The 24,358-nt window shown below is 34.0% G+C and overlaps 1 protein-coding gene across 1 annotated transcript in view; it reads right to left on the reverse strand.

Annotated features, from left to right (window-relative positions):
• Positions 1 to 24,358, reverse strand: part of LOC150098409 (syntaxin-6-like) — a 93,169-nt gene that overhangs the window by 21,133 nt on the left and 47,678 nt on the right. Inside the window, exons 4-6 of the mRNA XM_090405041.1 lie at positions 12,366 to 12,413; positions 7,419 to 7,520; positions 7,186 to 7,292 (exon numbers count right to left, since the gene is read on the reverse strand). Coding sequence (XP_090261167.1) covers positions 7,186 to 7,292; positions 7,419 to 7,520; positions 12,366 to 12,413 — 257 coding nt within the window. The remainder of the gene's footprint in view (positions 1 to 7,185; positions 7,293 to 7,418; positions 7,521 to 12,365; positions 12,414 to 24,358) is intronic.

Genomic DNA, 24,358 nt, shown 5'->3' on the forward strand with positions numbered 1-24,358 from the left:
TCTCTTCAATAAATCAGGTCTCAGAATCTGAAATATTTGGATTTGATGGGGGGCAAGACAGTCACTTGACATTTTCTTTTTCCATAAAAAAACAGCATTAAAAGGTAACATACCTTTTGTTCTTTGCTTATAACCACAGTAGCAGGTAATCTCCCAGACAGTAACTGTAAAGGCAATGTTAACTGGAAGCAACAGGAGCAGAAAAAACAATTTTCCCACTCTTCTCCCTCTTGTAGAAAAAAAAAAAAAAAACTTGAAAATGATACTCAGCTGAAATCAAGAAAACATAATAACACTAACTTTGATATACATCCTAGATCACAAACGAAAAAAATGGCAAATACTTTTCTTCTGTTTCCTGCTCATTCTCCCAGTGAACACAGCAGTGGCACTATTTGTTAGCAAAAACATGATTCAAAAAAAGTGTTTCACAGTGCATCCATGAAGACAAATGTTGCCTGGAAGCAATAATAACAATTAGGTGGAAACCCTTATTGGTATGGGAAAAAAACAACTATAAAGTCATGTTGCCTGAGAGTAACACTGTCAAATAAAGGACCACCAAGTAGATAATGTTAGATAACTATGAGTGTATAAGGTCAATTTCCTAACTTAGTTATCTTACATTGGCTAATTAGGTGGTGCTTTTTAGAAATGCCTTATTGTTTAATTGCCGTTCTATGATCCTGTACTAATGATGCCTATGATACTTAAGCAAAAATATTTACTTGAGTTTTCCTCCATTTTTATATTTCTTTTGAACATATCAAATATAACATGGATGTATCCTATAATCTCTACTTTTTAATATATATACATATATATAAAATTATAATCTGAAAACAGCATATTTGGTAAAAAGACAGATATGTTTTAATTTGCGCACGATTTAATTATATTAGCTACATCAGAAGATGATTTACAAAGAACAGTAAAATCGTTAAAGGAAATCTTAGAACAATATATGAGAACATCTAACGTGAAAACAAAAATCATGGCTTTCAAACCCATTAAGAAGTAAAACAGTGATAGATGATATTTACTTTTTCTAACATTTTACCAGATACCTACGATGTGATTTATCATATGAAGATGAAAAAGATAGACATTAAAATATCAAATGCCGTTAAAGTAAATGACCTAATAAATAACAGATTTAAGACACTGTTAGTTAGAAAAAACATATCACAATCAAACTATAATGTCCTGTCATGGAAGTGAAACTTGGACATAAAAATGAAAGATGAAATGCAAATTCAAATAGCAGAAATGAAAATGATGCTCTTAATTATTACATAAGTAAATATAAACAAAAAATGGATAGAACATTTTTTAAAATGTTCTATCCATTTAATCATTGATGTGAAAAAAAAGATACGCCTGAACTATAATTTTGTTTGAAATGTAAAATATTAATTACTGTCTAAAAACTAACACACCGAGTGCTTAACATTAAATGAATATGCACATACATACAAAGGAAACTGTTATTTGCTCATATTATTATTATAAGAGACCTCCAGGCATACAGAATACTAAACCTATATAAAAGTCTTGGGAGAACTCAGAGAAAAATAAACAAAGCTAATAATAATGGTAAGTGCATGCTAAACTTCTGTTCAGGACATGGGCTAGTTATTACTAACACTGTGCTTCAACATAAAGATGTGAAAAATAAAAATCTCATTGACAGTGACATTTTCCCTACTGATTCAGGACACAAGCATAAAGAGGATTTGAAATGGATATTTGAGCAGGATAAAACTGAATTTCATATTGAAAAGTATGTAAGAAAGTTTTAAAACAAAATAAACTGAGTAGCTTGGCATGTGACACAGTCGTCTGCAAGAATAGAAAAATCAACTCCGTGGTGGACTCATGAAGTCCACCATTAAAGAAGCAGTCAAGGAAAATAAAGCATATCAGAAGTTCCTGATGAGTAAATCAGCTTGTGCTCTGAGAAAATAAAGAGAAAAATGTAAAAAAGCAATTAAACGAAAATCATGGGAAGACCCATGATTTTCATGAGAACATGAAAAAGAGTACTGTAAAAAGAATCAGAAATAATAAAGGTGACTTGAAACTGAAGATAAAGACATTCTAGATGTCTGAAGTGATAAATTTGAAAGACTGGTAAGTGAAACAAGGAGTGACAGCACAGTGGTAAAAACAGTTAACAGGAATCCTAGGAATATATATCAATACATGAAGTAGAAAAAGCCATTAAAAACCTGAAATGTAGAAAGGCAGTTGGGGTAGGTGATATATTAACAGACAGCTTGAATATGGGGCTATAAAAATTTTACAGTGGTTACCACTGGATATTTCCGAAGGCCTGATCAGAGGGTTGAATTCCAGATAATTGGAGTAGAAAATAAAACGAAACTGAATTTTAGAATTACAGAGGAATTTCTTTATTGACTATTCCTGGTAAGATTTATGCAAGTATATTTGAAAAAAAGTTAAGAAAAATTGTGGAAGGGAAACTTGGAGAAGAACAAGCTGGATTCTGCCCAAACAGAGGTTATCAAAATCAGATTTAAACTTTAAGGCAAACAATTCAGAAATTATGAGAATATAACAAGGATCTGCATTTATGTAAATTGACTATTTGGGAAATGTTGATCAAGTATCTGAGAAAAAACTATTTTAATAACAACTAGTTTCACCAACTTAAGCTGTTGGCATCTTCGGGGTACAGGACTGACGATAGGAACTAAAGCTAACAAAACACCACATTGTATTGCACACGTTCAACGTTTTATAGTTGGTACTAAAGTTCATTTCTTGTGTGTTTAGAGATCTAATTAGGGTCTTCCAGATCTCGGATAAGATTAAACCTTGGTTCCTATTAAGATTTTCTACAGAACGGGTGACTGTTGTGGCTTCTTTAAAAATACGAGAGCGGTAATCCTCTTCTATGTAAAGAGTACAGCTTTTATCCCACTCAATGACATGGTTGGTTCTGGAGAAATGGGAAGATAAGCCTGATATATCCTGATATATATTGTTTTTGACATATCCAATATGTTCTCTCTGTCTTATCTCAAGGCTTCTTGAAGTTTGGCCGATGTAACTTAAACCGCACGAGCATAGATATTGTAAACTCCGACATATTTAAAGAAAGGATGGAAGTCTTTTGGAGATCTTAAGAGTTTTTGAATTGTATCTTTAGGTTTAAAGGTCACTCTTATTTTATGTGGTTTGAGGAGTTTAGCAGCCTTGTTAGAGGTTCCCATGCATGGAATGACGATTGTGGTAATATATTGAGTGTCTTCTTGTTGTCTTTGTGGTTGATCAGAGAACAGAATCTTGTTAACAAGTCTCCAGGGGTAGCCATTCAAGATGAGGTTGTTGGATATCAGTGTCAATTCGTTTTGGAGATCTTTTTGGTCTGTTGTAATCCGGACAGCTCTCTTCTTTAGCATATGTACAATGTTCAGTTTTTGAGAAATGTGGTGGGAGGAGCTGAAATGTAAATTACATCCTGTATTCGTGGGTTTTCTATAAACTGAGAGGTTGAAATGACCATTAGCTTGCTTCTTAATTAGGATATCCAGAAATGGTAGTTTTTCTTTTTCAAGGTCCAGAATGAATTTGATTGAATGGTGAAAGGAGTTGATCTTATTTAGGAATTCAAATAAGTCATATTTTTTGTGGTTCCACACAATGAAGATGTCATCCACGTAACTCCACCATATTGTTTGCCATAAGGCAAACAATTCAGAAATCATGAGAATATAACAAGGATCTGCATTTAGTTTTGGAGATCTGGAAAAGGCATGTGACAAGGTGCCAAGAGAAAAGCTGTTCAAAACACTGTTTATACGGTGCAATGGGATTTTACAGTGGAAAATAAATAGTCTATTTGAGTTATATATCAGCAGTTAAAACTGAAGGAAATAGAGAAAGATGGTCTGATGTTGAAACTAGTGTGAGACAAGGGTGCACATTATCTGCACTGTTATTTATCATCTATATGGATCACATTATGAAGGAAAGTAGTATTAAACTTGATATCAAGTTTGCATGGGACATTATGGACTGGGTCACAAAAATGACAGAGGAGACAAACGTATCCAGTTTGTGAAGAAAATTGCCTTGTGATAACTTACACAATGTTTAAATAACATCCAAGAAGAATTTACACCTGGAAGAGTCCAGGAGACCAACAAGAAACCAAATTGAATATATCAAGATAAAGGACAGATTTAAAAAATGCATTAAACAAGCAAAGATATATCCGGGAGCAGACATCAACTCGGTTCATAATCCAGTACTGGTAACAAACAGCAAGATTAAAATTAAAAAAACATAAAAAAAGAGCAAAGAAAGTCCAAAATATGACACCAGTATTCTTAAAGAAGCCAGTATACGAAGGATAAATTTGCGCCTGAATTCAATAAAAATGTGAATAATATACTTGGTAATAAGTGTAACGAAGGAAATAGCTCAGGAGAACCGGGATGCATTCAGAACAAATATCCAAGAAACATAAAAAAAAGATATTACCTAAGATAAACAGAATTGAAAGGAAACCATGGATGACTAAGGAAATACTCCATATGATGGAAGAAAGAAGAACACTGAGATTATAAGAGAGCGAACAATCTCATAAAAAAAAGAATGCAGGAAAGAGAAGGAAGCCTGGTATACAGATAAATGCAGAGAGATAGACAGATGAACTGGCTAATGTACACAAAGAAAGAGACTTATATAACAAAATAAATGAACTAACATATATAAAAAAAAAAAGTAAAAGCACATGGGGTAATATCTTAAAATCACAAAATGGTAAACCTATCACTAATAAGGAGGAAATACTAGGAAGATGGCAAGAATACATAGAGTAACTATACTATGAATAAAGAGAAGCAAAACCTAACACAAACAACCTAGATGGTCTTGATATTCTTGCTAGTGAAGTATATAATGCAATGAAGGGATTAAAGGAAAACAGTAGGAAGCAATGCAATCACAGAGGAAATGTTAAATGCTCTCAATGATATGCAACCAAATTTACTCCAAAAAGACCTGAGACACTATCTTCATACTCATTCCAAAAAAAGCACAATGCTACAGAATTCTCAGTGTATAGAACAATTAGCATCATGAGTCATGTTGCTAAAATACTGATAAAAATTATTCTGCAAAGAAACAAAAGAAAATTCAACTGGGAAATAGGTGAGAATCAGTTTATATTCAAAGAGAAAAATGGAACAAGAGATAATATTTTCACTTGAAGAACAATAATAGAAAGATATCCAGAAAAAAAAAAAAAAAAAGACATTTATATATGCTTTGTGGATTACACCGAAGCTTTTGATTCAAGTACCTTAGTAAAATTGAAATGGATGGAAAAGATATAAGACTGTTAACAAATCTATACTGGGAACAAACAGCAGCAATAAGAGTTGACAATGAGATGTCTAAAGAATTTACAATCCAAAGAGGTGTACAACAAGGATGTATACTATCCCCAATACTCTTTCATTTATATACTGAAGAAACATACAAGGAAGTTGAAAACATACAACAAGTATCAACAGGAGGAAGAAACATAAACAATCTAAGATATGCTGATGATACAGTTCTATTAGCAGAAAATAAAAAAAGATTCGAAAATCTAATCAACAAAGTAAGAGTTATGATTTGCTTTTTAATACCAAAAAAAACCAAGACCATGGCAATAACCAGGAAAAAGACAACACCTAAACTTGATATCAAAGTAGATGACATGCCTATTCAGTAAGCAGACAAATTTATGTATCTTGGCACCATAATAACAGAAGCACAAGAGAAATAAAAAGAACTGAAATAGCTATAGTGAAATTCAACACAATGAAAAATATCCTGACATCTAGAGATTTGAGCATAAAAATTAGGATAAGATTGACAAAATGCTATATGGTCAATGCTATTGTATAGGACTGAGACAATGGACATTATTAAAGAAAGCAGAAGATAAAATTTAAAGCTTTTGAGATGTGGATTTTAAGAATTATGAAGGTATCAGACTCAGAAGAAAACGAATGCAGAAGTTCTATGAATGACGGGAGAAAAAAGAAGTCTTAAAATAATCAAAAGAAGAAATGCAAAATACTAAGACATGACAGCCTACAAAAAAGTGGTCCTGGAAGGAATGGCAGAGGGGAAAGAGAAAACAAAGAATACAAAGAATTACTTGGAGCAGCAGCCTTAAGAACTGGACATATCTGACATGAGGAATGTGCAAGGGAAGCACAGCAACAAAGTCGGTGGAGAGACATGGTAGTCAATCTCCTGAACAGAGACAACACATGATGATGATCAAAATTTCAGATGCTAATCTCAGCTATTTACTTTATGCAGATGATGTTATACTCCTAAATATCCACTATAAGGTTGCAAGATCCCAGACTAAATTGAATAACTGCTATAATAAATTTGACATGAACATTAGCAATAAAAAGGCAGACAATGAAAACAGAAATAGGCAGGAACATTGAAAACATTAACTGCATTCTGAATGGAGAAACTATAGAACATGAAACATTTCAGTTATGTTCTATAGTTTCTCCAACAGCAAATTTGTTAAATATAGAAATAGATAACAGAATCAGCAAAGCTGGTATGATAGGAAGTCAAATGAATAAATTTATATGGAATAAGAAAGAAATTAGGCAAAACACTAAACTAGCTATATATAAGACAGCATTCAAACCAGTTTTAACTTATGGATCTGAGTTGAGTTAGAAATAAAACTCTTGATACAAGATTGAGGACCACAGATATGAGAGTTCTGAGAAAGATTAGGGAATCAACAGATGGCATCAATGACAGTATTGTATTAAAAAGAAGGATATCAAGAAAGAATCTGACATAAGATTGGAGTCTTGAGAGATAACAGATTAATTTGGAGAAAAACTACTGATACGAAGTCAGTAATGATTAACTTTATCATGTGGTACTATTGTAATATCTTGTTCACACACACCCTGAGGGTACATAGGAATTTGATGATGTAGTTATGGAAAAATTATACTTTTCCATACCGATATGAATATACATAAAAGAATTCTTTTCTTGCATATTAAATCAATGAATGTGCTATTTAAAAAAAAATAAAATAAAATAAAGATTTCAGAGCATTTCATTAACCTGTTTCACAACATTAACTGAATGATAATATTCTTAAAGACTTACACAGACTGTTCATCCAATTCATCTCCAATCTGTCTACTCATTGTTTTTAATGTGCCTACTGAATCAGCAATACGTTCTAAATCCTCTTCTTGTGTATGAATAATTAACTAGAAGATAAAGAAAAAACAAAAGCTATAGAGAGAGAGAAAAAAAAAACACTAATAAAAACAATTTAATCTATGGCATTAGGTAGCAAAATGAAGCTATAACCAATATTAAAATTAAGTCTGTACCTGCTGCTTTTGCTGATTCTCTTCAATGAAATGTGTTGGACTCTCTGATTCATTCTGCAGTCTTGTATACTTTGCTTGTCCAGATCCAGAACTAAGAATGCTCTGTAAAATTAAATCTGATGTATATTACAGAATTTTACATAATAATTAACTAGAAAACAATGCATTATTAAAAAAAGGAACAAATGAAAAAATAATCATCTTTCCTAAAAACAAAAATTAACCACTTCAATACCAAAAGTTAACTTTTGGTATTGAAGTGGTTAATTTTCAATACCAAAAGTTAACTTTTGGTTAATCTTCAATACCAAAAGTTAACTTTTGGTATTGAGACCACGTTTCTTAACATATAACAGTTTTAATAAAATAAACAATATAACCCAACAAGTTTCATAAGTCATTGGACTTATATTCATCAAGGGTACCAAAATTTATATAAAAATGACTAAAAAAAAATTAATTACACATAGCAGATGTTATCAGAACTTCACAGTTATATATACAAACAAGTGCATGCATTTAAATCCTATATTCTTTCAATGAAAAAGATTTAAATATAAAACCTTCAGACATCCTAGCCAGTTTAGATGTTGCCAGTCTGTTTACCATCTTTAAGGATGACACAGTGGATCTTTTTCAAAAACTTTTTCCACTAGACACAGTCCGACTCAAACACTGCATGGAAAGCACTCTCTTTACATTTCAGGTTAAATATTGGGAACCAGACTTCCCATGGATCTCCCCTATCGGTAAACCTCTTTATGGAGAATTTCGAAAAGAATGCTATTGAATTATCATCAAAAACCAAAAACTTGGTTGCATTATATTAATGACATTTTCATTGTTTGGACAGGAAAATAATGACTTAACTGAGTTTAAAGATTATCTGTACAGACTGCCCCCAAACATAAAATACACTCTTAAACTAGAGGATCACAAAAAATTACCATTCCTTGATATTCTTCTTGAAGTAAATTAAGTAGAAAAAAAAAAACTGATCTTTTCAGCATACAGAAAACCTACAGCAACTGGAAGATTTTTCACATCACCATCTATTACAAAAGATAGGTATGATTAAACATTTTGAGATAAAACCCACAACATTTCCAGTATATCAAAAAAAAAAAAAAAAAAGGAAGAACTGTGGTGAGACATACTCTTTCCCTCAATGGGTACAGACCGAAGAAATTAACAAAATTCTTAATATACCTCTGACAGCTCCTTTACATAAACAAGATTTTAAGAATGCAATCATGTTACCTTACATCAAGAACATTACAAAGTTGCAATGTTGCTTCTGTGATTACAAAGGTAAAGTGGTTTTTTTTTTTTTTTTTTTTTTGCCAAATCTCAAGGTTTTTACATCCTCCAAAACCTCCCCATCCTCTCATGAAAAAAAATAGGAGTTTACAAAATTCACACTCATTGCATTATGCTATGTAGGCCACATTCACACGTCTGAACATGTAAAAGACATTGAAAAACTAAAACAGCAAAATTTGTGATTAGTCTTCCATATAACAAACATAAGCCACCAAATAAGCAAGGGGAAAAAAATGCCCTATATTGATCATAATTGTTTTACAAGAAAATTCAAAGAAGCTTCACAAATGCATATATGCAACAAAAACCAAGGCTTGTCACCAAGTTTTGGTCTGCTTTAGAAATCTAACAACTGCAGACATGGGAATATGATAACATGCATCGTGCTATAGAAGGTAGCAGCAATGACTAGCATTGTTCCAACATGTATAGAGCAGTTAACACAATGGTTTTCTGGTCACTTGTCTGCTGTCTATTAAAATCTATAAAATCAGTCTATTACTTGTGAGCACTCCAATAATGTCATATCTATAAATTAAAGATGCCAAGAAATTATATTTTTGGTTTTATCCTTCATCCCAAAGCAAATAAAGTTTGCACATGAAGTCACTTCACAACTGAGCTACTTATATATAGAGGCTAATGACCTCACATCAATTGCCTTAGTATCCCATAATGTGCCACACATCATTCCAGACATGTATAATGCTAGGCATTATGGGAAGGGCCACTACCCGGATTGGTTTCAATCTTTATTGATGTCTCATCAGTTGGAGCCAGACTCAGAAGTGATACTAAGGCTGAACCAAGTGAGTAACACCTTATGAGCAATGTATACAACAGGTATTAGCATGTTAAGTGAGAAGAAAATCATTGACATAACGTTAGTAATAATTTAGAATTAATTACCAATGAACAGCAGTGTATTCATCATAGCAAACTACCTAAATAACAATACTTTTATCTTTCCTAGATACATCTGCAATACACACACACACACACACACACACACACACACACACACACACACACACACACACACACACACACACACACGTGTGCAAAGATAATGAGATTTGTGAAAAGAAGCTTAAATTACAAATACTCAAACTTTTGCATTTCATCTGGGGCAGCTTAAAATTATGGATTTCTAATTTTAAATAACTACTAAAACAAGTAGATACCAAAATGTGATTAGGTATATAAACAGTGTATTTATCACTAAAACATTCATCGAAAGAGACTTAGTTCTCTTCAATGAACGTAGTTAATCAAGGTTGAGTGAATGCTTCAAACCATAGCAGAACCCATTTGACATTTATTCTATTACTAACAGATAAAGATTCTATTACTAACAGATAAAGAAAGTTTTAAAGCGAATAAAAGTTGAGCAGCTCTCAGATGTGAACTGTAGACTAAAATACAGAAAGATTATTGAAAAGAAAATGAAAGAGTTTGAGAACAGGAATCAAATCTTGGAGATTCAGTGGCAAACTCTGAAGAAAACATTGATTGATTCTGCCAGAGAGGCATGTGGTGAGGTTATCTGTAAGGATAAAAAAAAAATCAGAACTCCCTGGTGGACACAGGAAGTTAAAGAGGCAGTGAAGGAAAAGAAGAAAGCATACCAAAAGTTCCTGTCATATAAGTCAGCTTGTGCTCTTAGAGAATATAGAGACAAATGCAAGAATGCTAAACACTGTGTAAAACTAGCTAAACAAAAGTCATGGGAGGACTTTAGCAAGAATATAGAAAATAAATATCAAGAAGGTGGCAAAATATTCTGGAGGTTCTTGAAGAAGCTTAGGAATGGAGGAAAGAGTGCTGTAAAAGGAGTTAGAGATGATAAAGGTGACATGAAAACAGGAGAAAAAGATATCCTTGAAGTATGGAGTAATAACTTTGAAAAACTGCTAAATGAAACAAGCAGTGATGACAGCACAGTGATAAAAAACACTGACCAGGCATGCAGTCAGGAATACATATCCATACTTGAAGTAGAAAAAGCCATCAAAGGCTTGAAATGTGGAAAGGCAGCAGGAGTAGATGATATTCGACCAGAAATGCTGAAGTATGGTGGTATAAAAGTCTTACAGTGGCTGCACTGCATAGTTCAGAAAGCCTGGACAGAGGGACGAATTCCTGATGATTGGAGTAGAGCTCTAATAGTACCCATATATAAAAAGGGAAATAAAACTGAATGTGAGAATTACAGAGGTATTTCCCTACTGAGTGTTAATGGCAAGATCTATGCAAGTATACTTGAGAAACGGTTGAGAAGAATTGTAGCAGAAAAGCTTGGTGAAAAACAAGCTGGATTCAGGCCAAATAGAGGCTGTCAGGATCAGATCTTCACTTTATGACAAATAGTCGAGAAAGCATGGGAATATAACAAAGATCTGTATTTAAGTTTTGTCGATTTGGAAAAGGCATATGACAAAGTGCCAAGAGAGAAGCTATTCAATACGCTGCAGTTATATGGTGTCAATGGGGCATTATATCAAGCAATACTTAGTCTTTATTTGAGTTGTAAGTCAGCAGTTAGAATTGAAGGAAGTACAGGAAGATGGTTTAATGTTAAATCTGGTGTGAGACAAGGATGTACATTATCCCCTCTGTTATTCATTATCTATATGGATCACATTATGAAGGAATGTGGTATTAAACCTGATATCAAAATTGGAGATGTTAATGTCAGCTCTTTGCTTTATGCGGATGATGTTATACTTCTAAATAAATCCGCTACAAGTCTGCAAGATTCTCTGACTAAATTGAATAGCTGTTGTAATAGATATGGTATGAAGGTCAGCAATAAAAAGACAAAGACAATGAAAATAGGCAGAATCATTGAAAATGTCAACTGTGTTGTGAATGGAGAACCTGTGGAACAAGTAAAACATTTCAGCTACTTAGGCACGATTTTTACTGAAGATGGTAAATTAAATATAGAAATAGACAACAGAATCGGCAAAGCTGGTATGGTGGGAAGTCAACTGAATAAATTCATATGGAATAAGAAAGAAATTAGTCAGAACACTAAATTAGCTGTATACAAGACAGTGTTCAAACCAGTTTTAACTTATGGATCTGAGAGCTGGGTCAGAAGTAAAACACTTGACCAAAGACTAGAGACCGCAGATATGAGAGTCCTGAGAAAGATTAGAGGCGTGAACAGATGGCATTAATGGCAATATCATATTAAAAATTAGGATATTAGGAAAGAACTTTACATTGTCAGCATCCAGGAATGCGTTAGCAGAGCTAATCTCAGGTGGTATGGTCACTTAAATAGAATGGGAGAGGACAGATTAGCAAAACAAGTGTTCTCTGCCAGGTTGGCAGGAAAACGACCCAGAGGAAGACCAAGATATAGGTGGATTGATACGGTACAAAGTGCCTTAGACGATAGAAATATAAGATCTGATAATGTTGGAGTCTTGACAAGTAACAGACTGATTTGGAGGAAAATTGTAGATAGGAAGTTAGTAATGATGTAATTTTTTCATGTAGTACTGTCATATCCTGTACACCCCTTGAGGATACATGGCAGGAATTTGATGATGATGATGATGACAGATAAAGAGCTTAATGAACACAAAGAAAAAGTGATTAAAATAAACTCACCTGCCTTATTTTTTTTTCTCGGTTATCAAACATCTTGTCTCTCATGCACTGTAATATATAAGAAATAAATATTAAACCATGCTTATTATCCAAATATATAAACATTTTAAAATATTATCCATACATAAACGATTCTTATTCAAAAATCTCTTGTGCATTATAAAGTCATGATAGCTTGAAACAGTGGTACACAAAATGATAAGTCAAGATGACCAGATATCAAGTTCAGCAGAAGAGGTGAAGCTAGCAGAGGAATTTAAAGAAATGTCATGACAGCATGATATTTCTGTAATTCCTCTATTAGCTCCTCTAATAAATCTGCAATTCTTCAGCTTAGAGTTACCAAGATGAAGATTAAACCAGTGACATCCCATTAAACAAAACTACAACATAAATTCAAGTGGATAAAGGAGAAAAGAGAAAGAAGTAATATTTAACACCAAACCCAAAGATAATCTTGATTGGAGGCAGTCTCCAAGTACAGTGATACGGACAAATATCCTGGACAAATAAAATTGTGTGGTGTTAGAACGAGCTCCAGAAAGATAGGTGCAATTTTGAATAATAATTGGCAATATTTAATGAATTTTAGGATTTTATTTATTTTTGATAATGAAGTGTGTCTGCGTGATTTTTGCCAGATTTACTAGTTTAAATTGCCTTTTTTTAAGTATAACACAATGGCGATCATGAGGTCAACCACGCAGACATCGACCAGTTTTACTAGGCGAGCAACACGAAAGTCAAGCAGCATTGCAGACATATTTTTCGAAAATTATTTGATGTCATGAGTGCAATACATATGCGTGGCAGAGATGTGTTTGTGGGGGGAGAGAGAGAGTGAATGAAAGACGAGAGAAAGTATGGATTTGTTGGAAGTGCGATATATTGTTGGACCACTAGGTAAAGAACATGAAACTGACTGAAAAGATAGAAGATGGTGTACATGAAAGAAACGAAAATGAAATGAAAGCTAGAGAAACTGAGGGAGTAAAAGAATGCAAGGATACAGAAGCAAAAGTTATGCAAAAAGTTATGAAAGTTACGAAGAAATGAAATGAAAGCTAGAAGAACTGAGAGAATGAAAGAATAAGCAAAAGTTAGTGATAAAGGAGCAAAAGAAAGTATGACTGAGGAAACGAAAGTAAGGTGTGGCAGAACGAAAGGTAGCAAGAGTGCGGGAATGATAGAGAGTGAAATTGTTGGAATGCAAGATTTAATGAAACAGTCATTGAAAATGAAAAATGAAATGAGGAACATATAGAGTGATGTTAGACGTCTAGTGGACACTAATGAAAGCATGCAAGAGAACAGAATGAAAGAAAAAAAAAGAGTAAAAGAGGTGACTAGTGATTCTAGGACAGCAGTATATGAAGACTCCATAATTAGAGGACTAGTTATTGAGAGAGACCATAAGGTCTGCTATCCAGGTGGAGAATGAGTAGGATAATTAAGGCATTGGACATGAGGAAGAAATGAGCAAGAGAGTTAGTTGTGATTGTGGGAACGTACTTTGGAGGAAGTAAAAGATGAATAATGGTAATAATCAGTTACATGAAGGGTATAAAGAACAAGCCAGGAGAGTGATGACTCAGTAAGGAAATCAAAAGTAGTGTATGAACAGAAAGTGGCAAATCATGCAAAGAAAAATCCTAGAGGTTTTTTTTAGATGTGTGGCAAGTAGGAGGAAGAATGATCATGGTAAGATGAAGTTAATGTTTGAAAGTGGTAGAATGGTATCTGCTGCAGAACACATTGTTGAGGTATTCAGTGATCAATTTATAACGGTGTTTCAGAAAAGTGTAGAGGACATAGGAGAGGATGGCTTAATTGTGAGTGAGCAGGAGGTATTTGAGGAAATAAATAAACTCTATGTCAATAATGTGTTGCAAATTTGATGACATATCAAAACACATCTTAAGGGAATGTTCCAGGGAATTGGCATGCCTGTTTAATAAAAGTCTTACAACAGCACAAGTTCCAAGGGAGTGGAAGGAAGGTAAAATTGTTCCGCTGCATAAAGGTGATGATAAGGCTGTAGCTTCAAATTATAGGCTGGTCTGTATATCTGGAGTTGTGCTGAAGGTACTGAAGAGATTGGTGAGAGATAGGATACAGAAATGAGTTGATAACAGCAGTATTCTCTGTAGTTATCAGCATGGGTTTGTTAAGGGAAGATAATGTTTCACTAACTGTACTATAACAAGATGACAAATACTTTCGACAGAGATGCACACAGTTGCGTACTTAGATTTTGCAAAGGCTTTTAATAGACTGCCACACGACAAGCTCTTAAATAAATTGAAACAGATGGGATTGGATAACAGACTTCTGAGTTGGATCAATGACTGGCTGTCGGATAGGTATCAGAAAGTTGTATGTGGGGGTACCGTATCCCAAAAGTGAAAGGTCACTAGTGGTGTGCTGCAGGGGTCAGTTTTGGGACCATTGTTGTCCAATATGTTAATGATATTGGGATAAGTTTAACTTGTGATATGCAACTGTTTGCAGATGATGCAAAATTGGGGAGAGCAATGCAAAGTCAAGAGGATATTATGGCCTTACAAGAGGACTTGAATAGACTGCATGAATGGGCAGGTAAGCGGAACTGTCAGTTCAATATTGCAAAGTGTAAGGTTTTGAGATTTGGTAAGCAATGATGGGATGCAAAGTATACACTTGGTGGGGAAACTTTAAAGGAAGTAGAGGAGATGAGAGATCTAAGAGCGATGGTGGACAAGGACCTGAAATTCAGGGGCCACACTGCACAAGTTGTGAAGACATCACATGGGATAATGGCAATGATGTGGAGAACCATGACATGCAGAAACAGAGAGGTTATGATGCCATTGTATAAGGCTTTGATCAGGCTTCATATGGATTATTTGGTCGCCGGGTTTTCATGGTAACGAGGATATGTTAGACCAGAGAAGATTCACAAAGGTGGTTAGTGGTCTTTGGAATGTGGCGTATGAGAACAGATTGAGAGAATATAAGTTGCAGAGTCTTGTGAATAGGAGAAAGGGGGGGGGTATGATAGAGACATAAAAGCTAGTCAGGGATTGTTATCAGGTTGACATGGAGAATTTTCATAGAATGAGAGAGGGGGATAGAACAAGAGGCCATTGTTTGAAACTGTATAAGGAGGGTGTGAACAGAGGAATGAGTTCTTTGCATGGAGAGTGGTTGGTCAATGAAATGCCTTGCATGAGTGTGCTGTGAATGTAGACACATTGAATCAGTTTAAAGCATGGTTGGATGAGCATTGCATGTAATAATGTGTACTTCCCATGATAAGTCTCCAACTCCATGGAGGTCAGATGGTTATAATAATCCTTCTTATCGTGGATTGTATGCAAAGTGGCCTGTTCCAGTCTCATTTCATCACTTTCTTGGTCTTCCAATTCTTTTTCCATTTATTTTTGGCAGTCTGCTATTGTCCATTCAATTTAGATGTTCTAACCATTTTTGTTTATATTTACTTATATAGTGATTAGTTTTATATTCAAGGATTGTAAAATTTCTTTGTTTGTTTTATGGTTCCCACTTAGTCCAACTGTTTTTCTGAGAAATTTCATTTCTGCTGTTTGAATCCATTTTTCATTTTTTTTTATGGTCCATGTTTCACATCCATATAATAGTTTGTTTAGACAGAATGTTATATAGTCTAATTCTAGTGTGTTTTTGCACCAAGATTGGCTTAAATATATTATTTATTTTGCCATTTACTTTAACTAAATTTGATATTTTAATATTTTTTTCATATGAAAATGATAAAGATAAGTCACATCACAGGAATTTGAAAGTACTTACCTGTTCTAATATTTTATTATTTATCACTATTTTACTTCTTGATGGGTTTTTACTTATTCCTTTGAAAGCCATTATTTTTGTCTTTACTTTTGATATTCTCATATTATATTGTTCTTAAATTTCATTTAATAATTTTACTGATGTTTGTAAATCATCTTCTGATCTAGCTAATACAATTTGATCACCTGCAAATAATAGTGTATTGTATCTTTATTTGTATACCAAATGGGTTATGCTGTTGATATATTAAAAAGCAGAGGTGATAAGGTACATTCTTGCTGCACTCCTCTTAATATGTCTTTCCATTCTGATATTTATTCTAATTTAACTGTTATTTAATGTATATTTCTTAAATATACATATATGTATATTCAATATACATACAGTCCAAACCAGTTCTTACAGTTTATTCAATATTGAATAGACTGTAAGAACTGGTTTGATATATTTAGATATATTCGATATATTTACATGTGTGTAGCATTCGACGAGTTCAAGACAGGAATTAGAATAGCTGGTAGATTGATCAGTAATCTAGGGTGTGCTGATAATACAGTACTCCTTTGTAATGACATGGAAGAACTAGGACAAATGCATAATAAAATTAACAAGATCAGTAAGAACAGAGGACTTCAGCTCAATACCAGCAAGACAAAGATTATAGTTCTCAAAGGAAATACAAACAGGGAAGCTACTAAGAAACAAGTATACCTTAATGGAGACAGAATTGAGGAAGTCATAAAGTTTGAGTACCTGGGATCCATTATTAATGTGAAGAATTGCTGTTCAGAAGACTATGAATGGCTAAAACAATCAGAGACTTGTCTAAAATCTGGAAGGATAGATGTATCTCCATAAGAACAAAGTTGAGGATTCTGGATGCACTTGCACTATTCTAAAAGAGACATGGATATGAGACTTGGAACCTAAATGATCACTCTCCCCAATTGGAGGCAGAGTGTGCCCTCAAACTCCTTGTCCCCTCTATAACATATTGTTTCATATAATTAAAATATAATTTCATATAATTATCCCTTGCAACTATATAAATCCCAATTCCATCTTGCCATGTCCCCTAAGTAGGGAAATTCTTCTCTAATATCCCTACTGAGTATAACATATTAATGAATAGAATATTATGTAGCATATTTTTATACCCCCCCACTACAGTCACATTAAATTAGCTCATGTTTCCTAAAGAGGGTGGGAAAAGGGGGGGTGGCATTTTATAGATTACCCCTGTCACAGTAATCCAGTTTTTGTGCAGAATATTGTAATGCAGTGGTCGCCAAAGGGGTCGATATGACGTTGTTAGGGGTCGATTGGGGATTGACAGAAAAATATAAGACATCATTGTATGGGTAATATTTAATTCGGTTAACTTGGATTACCTCCATGACAAAAGACATGGAGGTAATGACAACGCAATTAAGAGTGAATCGTGGGATCAGTACCTCCATCATACAGGTCCATGAATAGGAAATAGGACCAGTAAGATGGAGTAAGGTCATGAAAATAGTTACTGAGGCCAATCAAGTAGGCTAAAATGACGTATTTACCAATAAACGGATGTTGGTGGTTCCTGCCGACCGGCACAGTGGGAGCGAGATTGCAACACGTGTGTGGTTCTTATTTACTGATACTTGCAAGTATTCGATCCCAGTCTCATTTTTGCGCATCGACATACAAGTGAGCGTTAATGTTCTAAAATTCATCAACATACATATTATAACTCAATCGTTATTCATTCACGACCTAAACCTCTCTATGTTGAAGAGTTGAGCAGCGCTGGCAGTAATACCAGTGATATTACTAGTGATAGTAATAGTAGTAGTAATAGTAATATAATAATATATACTATATTATACATATAATAAACACTGTAACTATAAAATAAACAATCTAAAAACTCACATAAGTGTCTTTTTTTGCTTGTCCTATTATAATTAAGTAATAGTAAAATATAGGGGGGTCGATAAAAAGTCAAGAAACGCTTGAAGGGGTCGACGGGCAAATGACTTTGGCGACCCCTGTTGTAATGCATTATGAAAGAAATTTAAGAGTCAAAATAAATGTTGCCTTGAGTATAAAATAGGTTTGCATTTTTGAAATCAGAGATATTAATGTATGTATTTTAGGACTTCTGGTACAAGCCGTGGCACATCTATTTAAACTTAAATAGAAAATTGTGTTGAGGTATCATATTTTTTATTAAAATAAATAATACATTTAAATAAAAAAAAAGTTGACTCTCACTACAAACTCTTAGAGAACTTGGAATAGTCTGCTAATAGCACCCTGTTCACCATATCAAATAATTCTTTCAGAATAGCATACTGCCATGCATGATGATGAGTAGAGATATAAAGCACGAGCTGCAAAAAAAGAAACAGTTGTAGAGGAAATATAAAGGAAAAAAGTGATTAGCATACTCATGAGTGTGATAAAATTAATATTAACAGGGTTTCAAAAGAGTTTTTTTCATTATGTAGCAAGTAAGAGGAAAAATGATTATGATAGGATGACTTTAAACAATGCTCATGGAATGAAGATAATGAACCAAAAGAAATGGTTGAGTTGCTGAGTGATCATTTTGCAAAAGGTGTAATCAATCATCCAGGTGGTGATTTTACAGTTGCTGATGTTACAGAGATGCATATTAACATTGAGGTAGATGAACAGGAGGTGTTTAGCATATTAAAAAAAATGAATGTGAACACAGCAGTGGGATTGGATGGCATATCAGCCTGTGTACTACATGAGTGTGCAAGAGAATTGGCATTGCCTCTGACAAAGTTGTTCAATCAAAGTCCAGCTCTTTCCACTTCCAGAGTTCCAAGGAAGTGGAAAGAGGGTACAATAGTATCATTGCATAAAGGATGATCCAAGTCAGAGGCAGAAAAAACTATAGACCAATTAATATATCGGGAGTGGTTGTGTATTGGAAAAGTTGGTGAAAGATAAAATACAAAATACAACAGTGGGTGGATAGAGATGCAATACTCTATAGTGGGCAGCATGCCTTTGTAAAGGATAGACCCTGTCTTAGTAACTTATTCACATTTTATAACAAAGTGACAGCAGAACTGGATAAAGATAATGGCTACACCATGATACTGCTCAACTTTGCCAAGGCATTTGACAGAATACCACATAGAAAACTATTACAAAAACAGGAGCAAATGGGAATGGATATGAATTTAGTAACATGAATAGGGGATGGCTGACAGACACCAGAGAGTAGTATAGGATGGAGTGAAATCTAGGAGAATGATGGTGACTCAGAGTTCTGGCTCTTTAATTTGCATATCAATGATATAGGGAAAGATTTAAGAGGGGATATTCAGTTGTTTGCTGATGATGCAAAACTGGAGAGAGCAATAGTTCATAAAAGTGATGTAGATATCCTGCAGGATGATTTAAAGAAATTGGGCAAAGGATAATAACTGCCAATTTAATATAACAAAATGTAAGGTTATGCACTTCAGGCTGAAAAGGAATGCATATGGTTATTAGTGGTATTAGTTTGCAGGAAATTGATGAGGATTGGAACAAAGAGTTAAAATTCAGAGGGCATATTGCAAAAGCTGGTAAAATAGCTCAATGACAAAATTGAATGGGCTTTGAAAAAACTCAAGACAGGTAAAACGCCAGGGTTCAATCAAGATAAAGAAGTCATTATCCCACTTTATAAGGCTATGATTCGGCCACATTTTAACTACTGCGCACAAAATTGGTCACCTGGGTTTCTTGGGGACTAGGAGGTGATCAAAAAGATTCAGAGAAGAGTGACCAAAATGATGACAAGTCTGTGAAATACTTCCTACGAGGATAAGTTGGTTTGTGGACTACAAAGTTTAGTTGATAGGCAGAAAAGAGGGGATATGATAGAAACTTTTAAAATATTAAAGGGATTTTATAAAATTTATGCACGTGAAATATTTCAATATATGACAAATAGTCAGAGAACTAGGTGCTATCTGTGGAAGTTGTATGGTTAGTAGGGGCATGCAGACCAGATTGTTTGCATGGAGAGTGGCGAATGAGTGAAATGGACTGCAGAATTGGTTGCAAGTTCTCTGATGGTGAATGGATTCAAGGAATTATAGGATTTGTGTGTGTGTGATGGGTGATTTGGGTCTCCTGTGATGCGTCTTTGGACTCCATGGAGATGCCGTAAATAATAATAATAATACTGACTAGTTTTGTCACATATGCTAGTGGCTTCTTCTGGGTTAGGAAGAACAAAAAAAATACAATAAAGGGGTAAATGTCATAACTAAAAAACAAAACATGTAGGAATTGTTACACAAAAGTCAGTATTATCACCTGTACTTTTATGACTTAACCACTTACCAGCCATTAAAGATCAAATCGCACCCTCAAAAGCTTCGTATCCATCATAAATTTCAATGTAATATCAATGGTATTACAATTTTAATATGCACTTTGCATCCATGGAAATGTGGATGTATATACATCCTGGCCAGTAGCATGGTTAATAAACATCAGTTATTTTACATCACATTTGTTTTGTGGTTGAAATTCTACATACTCAAAAAAAAAAAAAAAAAGATATTTACATTCATAAGAATGTAATTACCTTTAGGTCTCTAAGAAGTCACAAAAAAGACTCATTGTGAGAGGTCCTTCCATTCACCATAGTGCAATATCTATCATATCTCAACTTGAACTAATTTAATGTTTGGCATACTCTATACTTCTAGTAGCTGATTCAAATAACCAAATTTTAACTGATACAAGTGATGTACTCAAGAGATGGAAAAGCTACTGTGAAAATCTTTATAAAGATGCTACTATCTGATTTGAAGAAAGACAAGAGGAACTCATACAAAAAGAACCAAATATTTTAAAGGACAAAATTGAATGTGCTTTGAAAAAAATTTAAGACAGGTAAAACACCAGGGTTCGATCAAATACCAATCCTATCTCCTGAACTCACAACCCTGAGGCCTAATGGAACAGAAATTATCTTTAGACTATGCAACAAAATTTGGGAAACAGGTATTTGACCAGAAGATTGGGTAAGATCTATATTCATATCATCACACAAGAAAGTAAATATTAATGATTGCAACAACTATAGGACCATTGTACTGATTTCACAAGCAAGCAAAATTCTGCTAGATGTGATTAAAGAAAGACTGAAAAACTACACTGAACCTACAAATCCCAAATGAACAGGCTAGTTTCAGGAATGAAAGAGGTACCAAATTGCATACATAAGGCAGCTAATAGGAAAAAACCCATGAGTTCAATACCAATGTATCTCTGTTTTGTGGACTAAACCATTTAACTGTGTCAATTGGGGGGTACTCTGGAAATGTCTAAACACAATGGGAATTCCAAAATACCTAATCAACTTAATCAAACATTTATATGACAGGAACACAGCAACAGTGAAGATAGGCCAAAATATCTCAGAATGGTTTTAAGATAGAAAAAGGAGTCAGACAGGGATGTATCCTATCTCCTGACCCATTCAACCGCTATAGTGAATGCATAATGAGAAAAACTCTTCATGGATGAAAAAGTGGTATCTCAATTGCAGGTAAGAAGATAAACAACCTCAGGTATGCAGATGACACTGTGCTTATAGCCAGTATGAAGGAGAACTGATATCACTTATCGGGAGAGTAGAATGGGAGAGCATTAAATATGGACTTAAAATTAACAGAAACAAGACCAAGTATATTCCTTTACACGGTGATCAGCATTCATTTTTTATATTATGGATTCTACAACCGTGTTAGAATAACTCTTTTTATTATCCCGACGTTTCGATCTTCATATCAAGATCATCATCTGGAGCTTACATAAATATACAAGACAAACTGCGTTACATTTCAAACCATAAGCTAGAGAAACAATGATTGTAACAATGATGTCCTACTTCTTTTTGATTAAAAAAATATATATATATTTATAAATTACAACATGAATAAACTTTCTTATAGATTTTTTTTTTTCCCCCTTAACAGTCATGTCCTATTTTTCAGTATTAAAGTTGTTATTATGGATTTAGGATCCTGGATTTTCTAGAGTACTGTTTATAGTTGTTCTTGGAGAGGAATGATTCGTGGGACGAATATATGCCTTCCATATGTATGGGATTTTTAGATCATCGTTATTGTTTAGATTGGAGTGGTTGATAATGATCTCACAAGCTTCCTTAAATTTGCATTCAAACCATGTTTTGATGTGATGTAGACAACTAGTGCTTTTCCAGTTAATTCTATGTAAGGTGTTCAGAGCATGATCAGAAAGGCCAGCTTCACCATAATTATTATATTTTATGTGTCGTTTATGTTCTTTTTGTCTGATCGGAATTGTGCGTCCTGTTTCTCCCATGTATGGTATGTTGCAGGTGCAGTAAACACGGTATACTCCAGGGTGGGCCAGCAGAGGGAGAGGGTCTTTGGATGAGTTGAGTAAGCTTTTTAATTTTGCAGGAGGTTTAAAGGTGGCTTTGAGGTTGTATTTTTGTAGTACTCTGTTTATTTTGTCTGATGTCCCTTTAATGTAGGTCCTTATGAGGTCTTGTAGAGAATTTTGTTAATAGTGTTTTGACTGTATCCATTTTTTTGAAAAGTATTACTGATCATTTTAAATTCGTTTTCAGTGCCTGTTCACTGGAGCAGATCTTCAGAGCCCTGTTTTTTAGGGTATTGATGACACCTAGTTTTTGTGTTGGGTGATGGTAGGAGTTTATGTGTATATATTGGCCAGTACATGTCGATTTCTGGTAAACAGTGAAGAAAAGATTGCCCAAGGGAAGACGTGGGACAAGTGTATCTAAAAACGGCAGTGTGTTATGTTTTGATATTATGTACCATATTATTATATACTATATTATGTAACAATAATATAGTTAACCTATCCGACCACACTTTAAACAAAGACGAAATCTTGATACTTAACAAAGGTTTAAATTATGCCATAGCACCCAAATCGATAAACAAACTTGAATTTATTTGTAATATTGAAAGAGGCCTAAGATTCATCCCAAATAACATAGCAGAAAAAATATGTTTAGAAACCGCTAGCATTTTAAATCATAACAAAACAATAACAAGCAACCTAACTCAACACAAAATAACAGCAATAAAATCACTAAAGTCAAATCCAAACATCTTAAAAACCAGAGCAGATAAAGGAAGTGCCACCGTTATCTTAAACCGAACCACTTATGTGGAAAAAATGAATCTGCTCGTCTCAGACAACAACACATACAAATTAGTTAACTATAACCCAACTAATAGAATCAAAAAGAAAACAGAGAATCTACTTAAGTCAATTACCACATGACCCGAAGATACGGTCAAAAAACTATTTCCACACTACGCTCGCTCCACAAGAATTTACGGGCTACCGAAAATTTCACAAAGAAAACACACTGTTAAGGCCTATAGTCGAAGGGATTGATAGCCCGACTTATCACTTAGCCAAAAAATTAGCGGCACCACTCAAGGAGTTGGTAGGTCATTCCCCCTCCTATATCAGAAACACACAACACTTCGTAAACATCAAAGACATTACATTAGAAAAAGATGATCTATTAGTCAGTTTTGATGTCTCTGCCCTCTTTATGAATGTCCCAATCAATGACACAATTCTTCTTTTACAGAACAAATTTCCTCCAGATATCATGGCGCTCTTTGCGCATGTATTACATTCTGGTTATTTTGTATGGCAAAACACTTTCTACTGTAACGTATTTACTTATGGTTCGTTATATATTTATTGTTCTCTACCTCTTTATCTTATATCTTAATATCGTGGCTACCATATATAACCTGGATTGTCTCCTAGGGATATTTCCTCTTCAGAAACTGGCAAATTTATATTTTAACTGCGCCAGCCAGCTTCCTATAACAAGAATATAATTCCTGCGCAGGGAAATATTCCTAGGCTTTAAGCATATACGTTAATCAAAATTCACAAGCGAGTATATAGATCTCAGTTCCTTGCAGTCGTGATCTAAGATCTAATCTCTATTATATAATTTTCTAAACTCTTTCCCGCTATTTGGTTTGAATTTTTATAAGTGGTAGGTTGACACCTTGAATTCAGGCAAGACTCAGTTTCAAGTAACAAAACATGTTTATTAATGCATGATAGGTACATTAAATGTTGTATCAAGTTATCAAAACTTCTGA

Source organism: Typopeltis vanoorti, chromosome 15 (assembly GCF_054136105.1).
Source record: "Typopeltis vanoorti isolate ZY-2024b chromosome 15, IOZ_Tvanoo_1.0, whole genome shotgun sequence".
NCBI classification, from domain to species: domain Eukaryota; kingdom Metazoa; phylum Arthropoda; class Arachnida; order Uropygi; family Thelyphonidae; genus Typopeltis; species Typopeltis vanoorti.